General features: G+C 45.4%; 2 protein-coding genes and 1 long non-coding RNA gene across 7 annotated transcripts in view; 1 reads left to right on the top strand and 2 right to left on the bottom strand.

Annotated features, from left to right (window-relative positions):
* si:ch211-266k8.4 (TBC1 domain family member 10B) overlaps positions 1 to 2044 on the bottom strand; it is a 76172-nt gene extending 74128 nt beyond the window's left edge. Inside the window, exons 1-3 of the mRNA XM_035396449.1 lie at positions 1681 to 2044; positions 1367 to 1454; positions 52 to 159 (exon numbers count right to left, since the gene is read on the bottom strand). Coding sequence (XP_035252340.1) covers positions 52 to 159; positions 1367 to 1454; positions 1681 to 1817 — 333 coding nt within the window. The 5' untranslated portion in view covers positions 1818 to 2044. The remainder of the gene's footprint in view (positions 1 to 51; positions 160 to 1366; positions 1455 to 1680) is intronic.
* A 2311-nt stretch (positions 2045 to 4355) lies between these two features.
* LOC118214976 lies at positions 4356 to 6039 on the bottom strand. The gene is made up of 2 exons (XR_004762739.1): positions 5324 to 6039; positions 4356 to 5214 (listed from the first exon to the last, which is right to left on the bottom strand). It is a non-coding gene; the product is annotated as an uncharacterized LOC118214976 (long non-coding RNA).
* LOC118214973 (transcriptional repressor CTCF-like) overlaps positions 4911 to 12525 on the top strand; it is a 15545-nt gene continuing 7930 nt past the window's right edge. The window contains exons 1-6 of one of the 5 annotated variants that reach the window (XM_035395286.1): positions 4911 to 5078; positions 6985 to 7099; positions 7692 to 8228; positions 9800 to 10112; positions 10854 to 11024; positions 12021 to 12154. In XM_035395286.1, coding sequence (XP_035251177.1) covers positions 7076 to 7099; positions 7692 to 8228; positions 9800 to 10112; positions 10854 to 11024; positions 12021 to 12154 — 1179 coding nt within the window. In that variant the 5' untranslated portion in view covers positions 4911 to 5078; positions 6985 to 7075. Of the gene's footprint in view, positions 5079 to 6984; positions 7100 to 7691; positions 8229 to 9799; positions 10113 to 10853; positions 11025 to 11171; positions 11183 to 11228; positions 11247 to 12020; positions 12155 to 12525 lie in introns of those variants that run through there. The other 4 variants (XM_035395288.1, XM_035395287.1, XM_035395290.1 and 1 more) reach the window with 4 other exon arrangements.

Raw genomic sequence — 12525 nt, 5'->3', positions numbered from 1 at the left:
GGATGAGAGCGTCTGCTAAACGCCTGTAATGTAAAGAATGAACATGTATACCTGGTAACTGAAAGAGCTGGTGTCCCTGAGGGCATCCGTGCTGAGGAGACACTTCCACACCTGCCCTCGGAGAGCAGGGGGGACGCCAATCCTGATGAAACGTTCAATCTGAGGGATAAAAATGCACAAAATGGAAGTCTTAGCTTCAGGCCAACGTCCAATGCAAAGTTGCAGAGCCGCGGCTGAATGAATTTTGAAGTCGAAACGATTATGGATGTGGAAACTGTGTGCCGATGTCTGATAATTGTCCGCCCGCGTTGGCGGATGACAATACCTTATACATTACGGCACAAAGGCAAACTGAAACCAAATATCCACATTCATACACAAAGTAGATTAGCGCAGACATCAACTTATTACAGCAAAATATCACACATTCAGGCATTTGCACAAACAAAATATTTCACCTGGCTGACTTCATTATTAAGCAAAGAGCGTGAGTCTCTGTATAGCCTGGTTTATGACTTTGGCTGGTAAAATGGCAAACCCAAAGAAATTATTTTTTAAAAGGCTGGTTAAGCTGCTGATTAACAATCACATGACTGATTAAGATACTTTTTTTAGAATGACGCTTTCATTTCATTTACAGCATCTGGGGGGGGTGGGGGCAAAAATTCACCCCCTGGTTGGTGTGCGAATGTTGGTCAAAATCTCAGCATTGGGCCAATACCAGTAGGTTTACTTTGAGTCGTTTTCAGCTGATATGACCCCATTATCATTGGCAATCCCTAGAATCCATCACAGGGCCTATTGCTACAGTTTGGTTCAAACAAAGTCGCATATCAGGGCTGTGTTATGTTAAAGTAAACTCTGTTTAAAAAGCTGCAAACAGACACATGCATGTTTCTCTCCCAAGTGCACGGGTGGAAAAGTCCAGGGGTCGGAGAGTAAAGGTCCTCCTTTCTTCTACCCATGTTTCTTCTACCCATGAACTCTGCCAGCTGAGTGATTGTTCTCTCCCTCTCTGCCTTAACCAACGTGTAGTGAGCGTTTTGTCACAAAAAAGGCTGTCTAAAAGCAAAAGAACCGCTCTTTATCCTTCAAGAATGGACATTAAGGTTGGAACAGATGCTAACACACACAGGAGTCAGGGGAAGAACAACCATTTTTATTTTCCACAAATGCTTTATTTTCAGCAAATAATTAGACATAATCACTCTTCCTAAATGGCAAACGTGTCAAAGCCAGAGACCGTAAAAAATCAAAGCACTGAAGAAAGGAGCGCACCTCTCACCTTTAACCTTCAGGGCGTATTCCCGTTGTCTAATGTTCCCTCATAATAATCGTCAATAACACGTGGATCAGAATATTTTACCTGGTTTCTGCAAATGAAGCTGGATCCATTCCAGTAGCTGAGAAGTTCGCACAACTCCTTAACCCTAACGGTGTTTGGTTGCGGGTAGCTGTCAGAAACAAATTTGTTTAGTAACTAAATACAGTAAAACTGCCTGCTGTTGTTAAACTACAAAGACAAACAAACCAAAGGCGCATTTCACAGGCGAATTGACGTTACAAAACAAAGGATGACATTTGTTGTACTGATTTAATAACTGCTACTATTTAACCTAGAATGTTTAGTCTTAGCAGAAAAACCAGTGCACATATTAAAGTTAGAAAGGCTAACGTTACCTGTAATCATGACTTCGATGTTGCAGTTTTTGGTCTTTTTTCTTACTCAGGGCGAAACCAAATTCGTCAAAACCCAAACTGTCATTACGCCGTCTTGACGTGCACTTGCCGCTACTACTGCTGCTCCTTCTCCTCATTCTTTTCACAATAGTAATATCCTAAACTAGTATTCTAATAATATTGTATTACATGCAAAATCACAGCAAACGCTACAGCAACCGTTTCAAACTCCACCTCTGCTAGTTTCAATTTTCAAATCTGACGCCATTTCTATCCGCTACGTCATCGCTGAGTGACATTCACAATGACGAATTACAGTCAGGTGTCTTCAGCTTTACATCGTGTGGAAATTAGGAAACCAACTCAAATGATTTTTCTCTTTTTTTGCTGAATCAATTTCTTTTGTATGCCAAGATGTACTTTTAAATATGTTGTTGTTAAAAAAAATTCAAGTCTCCCACCACCACAGAACAAGATATGGATCCCGAAAAACTCAGAAAAATCTACCCCATGTTATGAAATACAACTGACCATCAATTTATCCTTCAAATATGTCGATGAAACGTCACCTTGAAATTACCTGACATAAACATCAGTCAGTAAATGTACAACAAACGCAATGGGGCTTTTTTAACTTTCAGTATTGGATACATTTATTTCACCTCACATTTGAGTTATTATACAAACAAACAATATAATACTGCAGTACTCCATGATTTTTCATTTTGTAATGGAAATGTAATATTCTGAAAGTGTTGTGGCACAGAATGTAATTAAGCATTGTACCCTCACACAGGAAAATCAGTCCAGTAACACTTACATGTATCATAATCCCATATATAAAACTATAAGACTTACCCCCAAATAGTGAAGAAACTGAGTCACATGACTATCAGATTTTTCTACCAGTATTCTTAGGGTTATTTTTTGTTTTGGATAACACTACAGCCTCATATATATATATATATATATATATTTTTTTTAATTATTTCAAATGCATCTCCTTGTATATAGCTACATTATATTTACAAGAAATTTTACTTGTAATTATTTATCTTGAAAAATCAATTTCACCAAACAAATAAATCAAAATACATGAAGCTGTAGTATTATCTCCAGAAATGGGAAAAATGTAAGTTATCCTAAACAAAAAAGTAACCATAAACCTAACCCCTAACCATAACCACAACCCTTAACTCTATCAATTTTAACACAAATATTACCATCAAAAATGAACAATAATTTAATCATCTTTAAAAAAGTAACTTTTTTATTCTAACCCCCCCCCCCCCCCCCCCCCCCATACTTAACAAAACTTCATAAATATGCAGGAATAAAATAATGGCAGATATCAGGAAGACAACTGGGGCAAATATGCTTTGTGGTAATTGAACTGTGGTTAATCAGAAAAATGTGTGGCAAATCATGATAAGCTGTAGTAAACCACAAGAATCACGGTCAATCAGAGCAAATCATAGGATATATCTTGTTTGGGAACAGAATCAAGGGAAATATTTTGTTCAGAAAAATCAATAATGAAAAAAATTAAGTAAGGGATTAAAATCATACTAAACATGCTTTGGGGAAAATAAACAAATTGTGTCAAACATGGTAAAAACATGGCACCTAACACCAACCTTAATACAGCTCCTCAACACAAGTCCTTTGGTGACACAAGTTATTTAGTTAGGTATACAAGGCTGCTTTCAGAATATAAACATTTTCCAATGAAAACAAAATGGTGAAACTTTTTAATCTTATCTTTACCTTGTCTCAACTAAAACATGTTAAGTGTGGATATTTTATGAATGTAGCCTGTATAAACTGGATAAATGGATATGAAATCTGGATTTTGTATGAATCTATTCCTCATGTTTAAAATTGGATCTTGCTACATATTCAGGAATACTTGCTGAAAATTTGTTCATGTATGAAATACAAAAGATGTCTGTAATAATTTGTGCATTTCATCAAACCCAGGTAACTAATGAGACCTTCAGTGTCATTATGAAACCAGTGAAATTTTTGCAAGTGTAACCTTACATTTTCACTGTAAACTGTTGACAGTTCTCATAAAGCCCCCAAATCTCCTTTTTTGTTTTTGTTTTTTTAACACACACTGAAAGTTCTCATCCAGCTCCATGTACAGTCAAAATTCCATAACTCGACAACTTTAACCTACGTCAAAACCCCATATGCATAAAGCAATTGTGGTAAATAAAAATGCTTTTGCTGCTCTGGAGAGTTCTGTATTTGTCCGTAAAATATGTTCTATACAGACAGCTCCATTGTGAAATCATAACCCTACTTTAGAGTATAGTTTAATGGGTAAGGAGTTGGTCTTGTAACCTAAAGGTTGCAGGTTTGATTCCCGGGTAGGACACTGCCATTGGAGCCTTAGCAACATACTTAACCTGCATTGCTTCAGTATATATCAAGAAGTATTAATGGATGCAATGTAAATGCTATGTAAAAAGTTGTGTAAGTCTGTTGTAATGTATGAAATGCAATGTAACGGTGCCAGGAGGCACTAGTGGTCTAGTATGGGTGTCTTATCTTATCCTACACTTTTTATGGAAGCAGATTACAAGTGCTGTTGATTATTGAGCAAATGTGCTACAAGTGCCAACCTAACAATGGATCATACTTCTTTTTTAGCCAGTGCTGTATTTTTCTTTTTTTTTTTACAACCAAGGGATGCTGTTGCTGATTACAGATGTAGGTTGAAATGCCTATCCAAAAAAGAACAGTGATAAACTGGTTGCCTACATAGCCTACAGGGAAAACAAAATTGCAATGTCAAAGCAAGTAATGCATGGCATGTGTCTTGCTTCAGTTTTCACTTCTTTTGAGCTGTGAAATGCCATCAGTGTCTAGAGTATGTTTTTGATTTATGTGTGCAGTATTATGCCAAAAGTTAAATAAGTGCAAAAAATGTTGTCTTTTTGAGCGCAATATAGGCCAACATGATTGTCTATAGATCCTGCCTCAGTATGTGTTTACAGACTAAGGGTGTTTTTCATACATACTCGATTGACGTGTGAATATTTTGTATTATGAGCCAAATTCGGGTGCTTGAGAGAGACTGAGTTTGAACAATGTCGCAGACGTTGCTCCACATTTACGATTTGCTCCCGGCGGAGGCCGTTGCTGTTGCAATACTTTTCACCGCCACCTTCTGCGCCCCGCCTCCCATTCCGCTGGGCCAATCTGTCCGCGCATGCGCACGTTTTAGCTCAAGGCCGCCATTTTGTGCGGAGACCACTCTGTCAAACAGGGTGAGAGAGGATTAAAACAGCGGCAGGAGACGAGCGCGTTTAACATCATCACCGAAAGACTACAGAACTGAACCCCTGCTTTCCACTGAATTCATCGAGAAAATAATAAGAAGAGTGTAGGTAAAACCGCACCACTTTTCCGAAAAGGGGGATTTTTGCAGGAGCTTTATTCGGCCTCTAGGTGTCACGATGGCGCTCCCAGTCCTGGCTACTGGCGGGGGGTGTTTGTCTCCCTCTATCGTTATTGAAAATTTAGCTAGCAAAAAAAAAACGTTATTAACACAGAAGTTCGGGATAACGATCGCTTATTTGGTCTTTAAAATGGATTACTAGTTAGAATTTAGGTACGCATGTGATTGTTATACCTTCGTTGTTAAGGAAGCATGTTTAGGCCAGGCGTCCATTTTCTTTCTCTTCTTTGTTTCCTCTTTAAGAAAGATATAAATCCTGGACTGTCTCAGATGTTATCGTAGGTGACATTTAAACGCAATAAACACAAGTAATGTTGAAACAACCAAATGACTGCGCTTCCATATTCCAAATTATGTATGTATGTATTGTGTAAGGTTACTGCGTGTTTAGTTCTTGGGTTTGTTTTCACGGTTAAATTGAGATTTGTCGGGCGCCGTCCATTAGCGTTACTGCAAAACATATTTTCCCCTTCGGCCTCGGCGTCCTGAACCCCGTTTTCGTCGTCTGTCAGCTCCAAATATTATTTTAAAAGTTGTAAGAATGTCTGTTAATATACTTTAGATCAGCGCCACTATACTTTGCTGATTTAAGCAGTCGAGACTAGACCAGGAAGTTGGCTAACGTATGTTAGTTAGCCAGTTTGAGGCGTTTAAGCTACCGTTAGCTAGTCATCTACTAGCTAGCTCGCCAAATCTGCTTTAACGCAACCATTTCCTCCCTGGCTGTCCCTGAGATGTTGAGCATATTATCGTTTGCTACCTTACCATTGTTCCCTAATTGTAACTACCCATGTGAAGTTAGTTAAAACAAATCATTTTCATTACGAGCTAGTTTCTCCTGAAACGTTTGCATACCAATCCCATTCCCTCCTTCAAAATGAATGCGGCTAGCCAACGTTACTGAAGCAGACCTTGACTTCAGCAAAACTGACAGCTCCCTCTATAAGTCGCCAGATAATGTTACAAAACAAGACTTCCCCCAGGGGCAGTATTTGAAGGGTTCGTTATTCAGCACTAAGCAACTTCTGCTGGATATGAGTGGAAATTAGTTTGATAACTGGCTAACATTAGCAACGGGGTGGGGGAGTGTTGACATTGGCGCACAGTCAAGTTTTAGATTGTTTTTGGAGATAAAATTAACCTTAGTCATACACCAACTAGACTGTTAGCACAGTCTGCTTCTTGACTGGAGTTCTAAAGGTGACCAGAGCATTGCACAAATATGTACATAATGACGTTCAGTTGGCTCTAGTTTATTTTTGTTTGCCAGCTCGCTGGGTAACTTATCTAGCTAAGAAAGCTGCTGACTTACAAACCTTGTAGCTAGTAACTGCCTTGTAGCAAACTTCACCGACCATTATTACCTTACCTGTTAAACAATAGCTCAGAATAGCGGGTTAAGTTTTATCTAGCTACGTAACTAATTGGCTTACGAATGCCAATGTATGAACTTGGTGTAGCATGGCAGTATCCGATGTCCAGGGGAAATGACGAATACTGAAATTTTTTATTTTTAACGACCATCATAGAGGCACGGCAAGTGCAACGTCATAATTCAATTTCACATTCTCTTAACCGTCAGACAGTAGAACCTGGATTTTCAACAGGGTGTCCCTGGATCAGACAAGACTTAGTGTGCTAGACCATTTAGAACATCTAGATAAAAGATTTAGTGTGTCATATTAATAATGAAATGTGATAAACACACCCACCTGGTCAGAGTCTCCATTGGATGTCTGAAATACTGCCGTACTGTAGGATTTAGACTTTATGTAGAAACATATGAGACGGTATTAATCTAAAGTTTTCTGTAATTGTTATCTAATTTTCAACAGGTTCAGGACAGGCATAGTTAGCAGTGAGTACAGGTTGGGCAGACATTTTGTTCCATAGAAGCTGAGAAATGGAAGATGCAAACCTAGACATATGAAGCATTCACTGTTGGCTCAGGTAATCTTTCAGAAGTGTAGGTAATTGTCAGTTGTGCTCTGTTGCAAGTTTGTTTTTCCTTTAAAATTTTATCTGGTTCAATCTAACAGTGAGTAGGACAGTTTACACTTAGGCTAGGTGGTATAGTACGAAAGCTGAATTCTACTTTTGACATGTTTAAAAGTAGGGCCTGTCAAGCAAAATGTTATACAAATAATAAAATAATCAACAATTTAAAAAAATCTCATCAGAAGTCTTAAGATGTAGGTTTATTATCCCTTACTTTGTTAGGCAGACCTTGAAGTTTTTGCTCAAAATGTAATTGTCTGTCTACATTTCTCTATTGGCTGATCATTAATACTTGCCACTGGTAAAGGAAGCAAAGCTATTTAAGTAGTCTAAATTTTAGTAAGCCTTTCAGACATGTTGTAATCTTTCCTGGTCTTTTAAAGACCCCTGAATTAGTAAAGTAAAATTACTTCATAATTGGACCACAGGATGCATTGATGCAAGAAGTTCAACTATGTACTTTTGACGACTCTGTGTGTATGTGTATGTGTGTGTGTGTGTGTGTGTGTGTGTGTGTGTGTGTGTGCGCGCGTGTGGTTCACAGGCTAGACGGATGGAAGGAGAGCCCACTGGCACTGTGCTGGAGCAGGGCGGAGACGCCTACAAGGGCAAGGACTGCAAGACGTACGAGCGGCGGCGCGAGGGCGGGGCCGAGGAGGAGGCGGGGGCGGAGCTTCTGCAGGCGGTGGGGATGGAGGCGGCCGACCCTCAGCAGCAGGGCGAGGCCGGGGTGGTGGAGATGATGGTGATGGACTCCCTGGACCCGGCGCTCCTGCAGATGAAGACGGAGGTGATGGAGCACCACCACCACCACCCTGAGGTGGGCGTGGGCGTGGGCGTGTCCGGCACGGCGCACGAGGCCACGGTCTCCACGGCGGACGACACGCAGATCATCACGCTGCAGGTGGTGAACATGGAGGAGCAGCAGCTGGGCCTGGGCGAGCTGCAGCTGGTGCAGGTGCCCGTCTCCGCCGCCGCCACCGTGGACGAGCTGCAGGGCGCCTTCGTCGACGCCTCCGACATGCCCAAGGACGGGGAGCCCGTCATCTGCCACACGCTGCCGCTGCCCGAGGGCTTCCAGGTGAGGCCCGGAACATTCCGCCGTCAGTCATTCAGTCATTCTGAGAGGCGAGGCGGGGCGGGGCGGGGCGGGGCGGGGCGGGGCGGGGCGGGGCGGGGCGGGGGGCTGAAACGGGTCATTCAGCATTCAGTCAGTCTGGTGACTACAGTCGTTTTCAGGTCGTAGGTCAAGACCGGCACAAGTTGAGGTGGGAATAGGTGTGGCCGTTTATAGGGTACAGGTGATTAACAAAATAACAGCAAACCTTTGAGTCTTGATTTATGGATCAGCGAGTCTTCTGCTTCCCGTACGGTCCGGGGAAGGCCATTCCCGAGTCGATCGGTTGTTAATCTGCGTCACGGGCGGAGGCCAGTCGAAGCGAAGTGTTGCCGGTATCCATGGAGACCTCAGCCCTGTCTAATGACTGGAATTTCATTTTAAGCGGCTCTCCCGGGGAGTTCGCTCTGGGGGCCCATTACCGCCAGCGCGATTGGAAACGCGCAGCCCCGTCCGCATGAGAACGCTCGCCAAAGGAAAACGGGCCGTTCGGCCAATCCAGGCGCGTCGTTTCGCTTCCTCGTTTCCCAAACGGATCCACCGAAAAACCCCGAACCAAATGCGATGCGCGGGCGGAAGTCCGCCGCCGTCCGGGAAGGCTTCATTACCGCGCGGCGCGCCAGGGTTCTGACTCGGGTGGGGTAGAATCCGGACCGCGCCCGGGGAAGGGTTTCAGTCGGCCGGGTCGAAAGCCTCTCGCCGCGCAGGTCGGCGACCGTGTCCCGCTTGGTCTGCCCGTCAAGCTGCTCCCGAAAAGTCTTCCTCCGACTCTGGCCCGCAGCGCGATGAGCGCACCTGCTAATCCAGCAGCCACGCCACTTGTACTCTGCTCCTGTTTAAATGGCCGAAGTCAAGCTGGTGTGTGCTTGCTTGGGTAGGCGAGTAATTGGATGTGAGAAGAGAACGAATTTGGAGCTTGAGTTGATGTTGGCGGGCCAGTAGGGGGCGCTCTTCTCTCTGAGCCAAACAGACCCGGACGCAGCGACGGGGCCGGGGTAAACCGAGGTCCTGACTCACCGCGCTCATTAAAGCTCCCACGGTGTTTATCACGGGAGAGCAGAGGGGTTCCCCGGCGTCCTGGCAAAATTCCAGAGCTGGCTGTCTCAACCTGCCACCCAGTCGTCCTCCAGTTTAAACCGGCTCTGTCATTTCCTCTCTGTGCGCCTTCGCTAAAGAGCGGTGAGTGCTGGTGTAAAATAGCTGTCGCGTATCACACAGGCAGGCCGCTGCAAAATTGGTCATGGCTGGTGTTGAGATTCTACTGTTCTCTGTGGCACACTTTGACATCACAAGATGAAAAATTCAAAGTACTGTTTAAGTGCATTTTGTTATTTTAGTAGTAATAATAATAATGGTGAAATTATTATTATTATTATTATTGTTAGGGAGGCCACAGCTATTATTATAGGGTCAAGGGTCAACCTGTTGCTTTGTAGCGGTACTAGCAGAGCGTGGGTTTCTTGCTGCGTTGTTCTATTTTGTGGAGCTGTGAGACAGCGTAGCGTCTGACGCGTGAGCGCCCTCCTTTTCCTCAGGTGGTGAAGGTGGGGGCGAACGGGGAGGTGGAGACGGTGGAGCAGGACGAGCTGCAGGCCGAGGAGCAGCTGCCCGAGCCCCAGAACGAGGACCCGTCCTGGGCCAAAGACCCCGACTACCACCCGCCCATCAAGAAGACCAAGAAGGCCAAGAAGAGCAAGCTGCGCTACGACACGGAGGAGGGCAAGGACATGGACGTGTCCGTCTACGACTTCGAGGAGGAGCAGCAGGAGGGGCTGCTGAGCGAGGTCAACGCCGAGAAGGTGGTGGGGAACATGAAGCCCCCCAAACCCACCAAGATCAAGAAGAAAGGTGAGATTTCAACGCTGTGGGAATGTTATAGCAACGCCCAGGGAACGCAACTGCCACTCCCAGGGGAATAACTGTTAGCCCGCTTGCTCATTCAGATTCCCACTTTGTTTATCGAGTCAGGCCAATCCGTATTAATTTAGAACGGTGAACTTTTGCAGGTGCTGCTTCGTAGCTGGGCAAATATAGAAATATAATGCACCTGTCCCAACCAATCAGAATTGAGTATTCAGCCAAGCCGTTGTATATTGGTTTTGCATGCACGCAACATAAGTTGGTCATGAGTAAAATTGTTTGTATCCTGTTTGACACCAACTGTGTGTATTGTCACAGTAGGTTAAGCATGAAGACATTATGAATGAAAACCTTGGGCCCTGATGTCCGTTGTTATGCCTGCATTCATTCTCTGTTCAACCAGAGGTGCCGCCCGGCCAAGATGCCTTCTAAAAATAGATTCTTCCCTGTTCTCAGAATCGATTTGGAATCAAGGTCATTATGGGATCACTCCATCTGTGAAATAATTGACAATCACCAAGGAAACCGTAAATTCTCGATTCTTTTACTAAAATACCAGGAACCATATTTTTTCTTTCTACTGTGTGTGAGGCAGCATTCATGTCTCAGCCTAAATAAAGTGTATAGGAAGGGTGATGAGAAGGGAGAGTGTTTGCCCCCCGTGCTGCCGGTGGCCGGGGGTGGGCGTGGTTCTGGTGTTGACCACGCCCCCCTGCCCGCCCGTCTCAGGTGTGAAGAAGACGTTCCAGTGCGAGCTGTGCAGCTACACCTGCCCGCGCCGCTCCAACCTGGACCGCCACATGAAGAGCCACACGGACGAGCGGCCGCACAAGTGCCACCTGTGCGGGCGCGCCTTCAGGACCGTCACCCTGCTGAGGAACCACCTCAACACGCACACAGGTACGACCGAAACCACCTGAACACGCACACGGGTACGACCGAAACCACCTGAACACGCACACGGGTACGCTCACAACGCCTGAACACGCACACGCGTACGACCGAAACCACCTGAACACGCACACGGGTACGCTCACAACGCCTGAACACGCACACAGGTACGACCGAATCCACCTGAACACGCACACGCGTACGACCGAAACCACCTGAACACGCACACAGGTACGACCGAAACCACCTGAACACGCACACGGGTACGCTCACAACGCCTGAACACGCACACGCGTACGACCGAAACCACCTGAACACGCACACGGGTACGCTCACAACGCCTGAACACGCACACAGGTACGACCGAAACCACCTGAACACGCACACGCGTACGACCGAAACCACCTGAACACGCACACGGGTACGCTCACAACGCCTGAACACGCACACAGGTACGACCGAAACAACCTGAACACACACACAGGTATGACCGAAACCACCTGAACATGCATACGGGTATGCTCACAGCGCCTCAACACGCACACGAGTAACTCATAACGCCTGAACACACATTCTGAACACCTGTTCACAAGTAGGGTCGGAACGCCTGAACACGCACTCGGGTACACCCTCAGAGCCTGAACACACACACAGGTAGGGTCGGAACACTTGCACATGCACACGAGTACGTTCTGAACAGCTGAACACGCCCACATTGAACGCTCTGAATACCTGAATATGCACATATAGGAATGCTGGGAACACCTGAACACGCACAGATGTTGCTCTGAACACAAACCTGTACATATAGTCGTACCGTCAGTGTATTGTGATCACATTCAACATAACGCGCAGCAGTCTAATATTATTTCAGCTGTCATTGGAAGCTCCAGTCTGATACGGCTACTGTGATTGGCTCCAGTGTAACACTGCCTTGCTGTGATTGGCTCCAGTGTGACCCTGCCCCGCTGTGATTGGAGTGGCTTTGTGCTCCTGCTCTTTCAGGAACGCGGCCACACAAGTGCGGGGACTGCGACATGGCCTTCGTCACCAGCGGGGAGCTGGTCCGACATCGCCGCTACAAGCATACCCACGAGAAGCCCTTCAAGTGCTCCATGTGCGACTATTCCAGCGTGGAGGTGAGCGCAGGCGCACACACTCACACACACACTCACACGCTCTCTCTCTCACACACACACACACACACACACACACACTCACACACACACACACACACACACCCACGAGAAGCCCTTCAAGTGCTCCATGTGCGACTATTCCAGCGTGGAGGTGAGCGCACGCACACACACTCACACACGCTCTCTCTCTCTCACACACACACACACACACACACACACACACACTCACACACACACACACACACACACACACTCACACACTCACACACTCACACACACACACACACTCACACCCACGAGAAGCCCTTCAAGTGCTCCATGTGCGACTACTCCAGCGTGGAGGTGAGCGCACGCGCACACACACACACTCA

This window comes from Anguilla anguilla, chromosome 16, assembly GCF_013347855.1.
Source record: "Anguilla anguilla isolate fAngAng1 chromosome 16, fAngAng1.pri, whole genome shotgun sequence".
Taxonomy (NCBI): Eukaryota; Metazoa; Chordata; class Actinopteri; order Anguilliformes; family Anguillidae; genus Anguilla; species Anguilla anguilla.
This window is presented reverse-complemented; position numbering and strand designations above follow the sequence as displayed.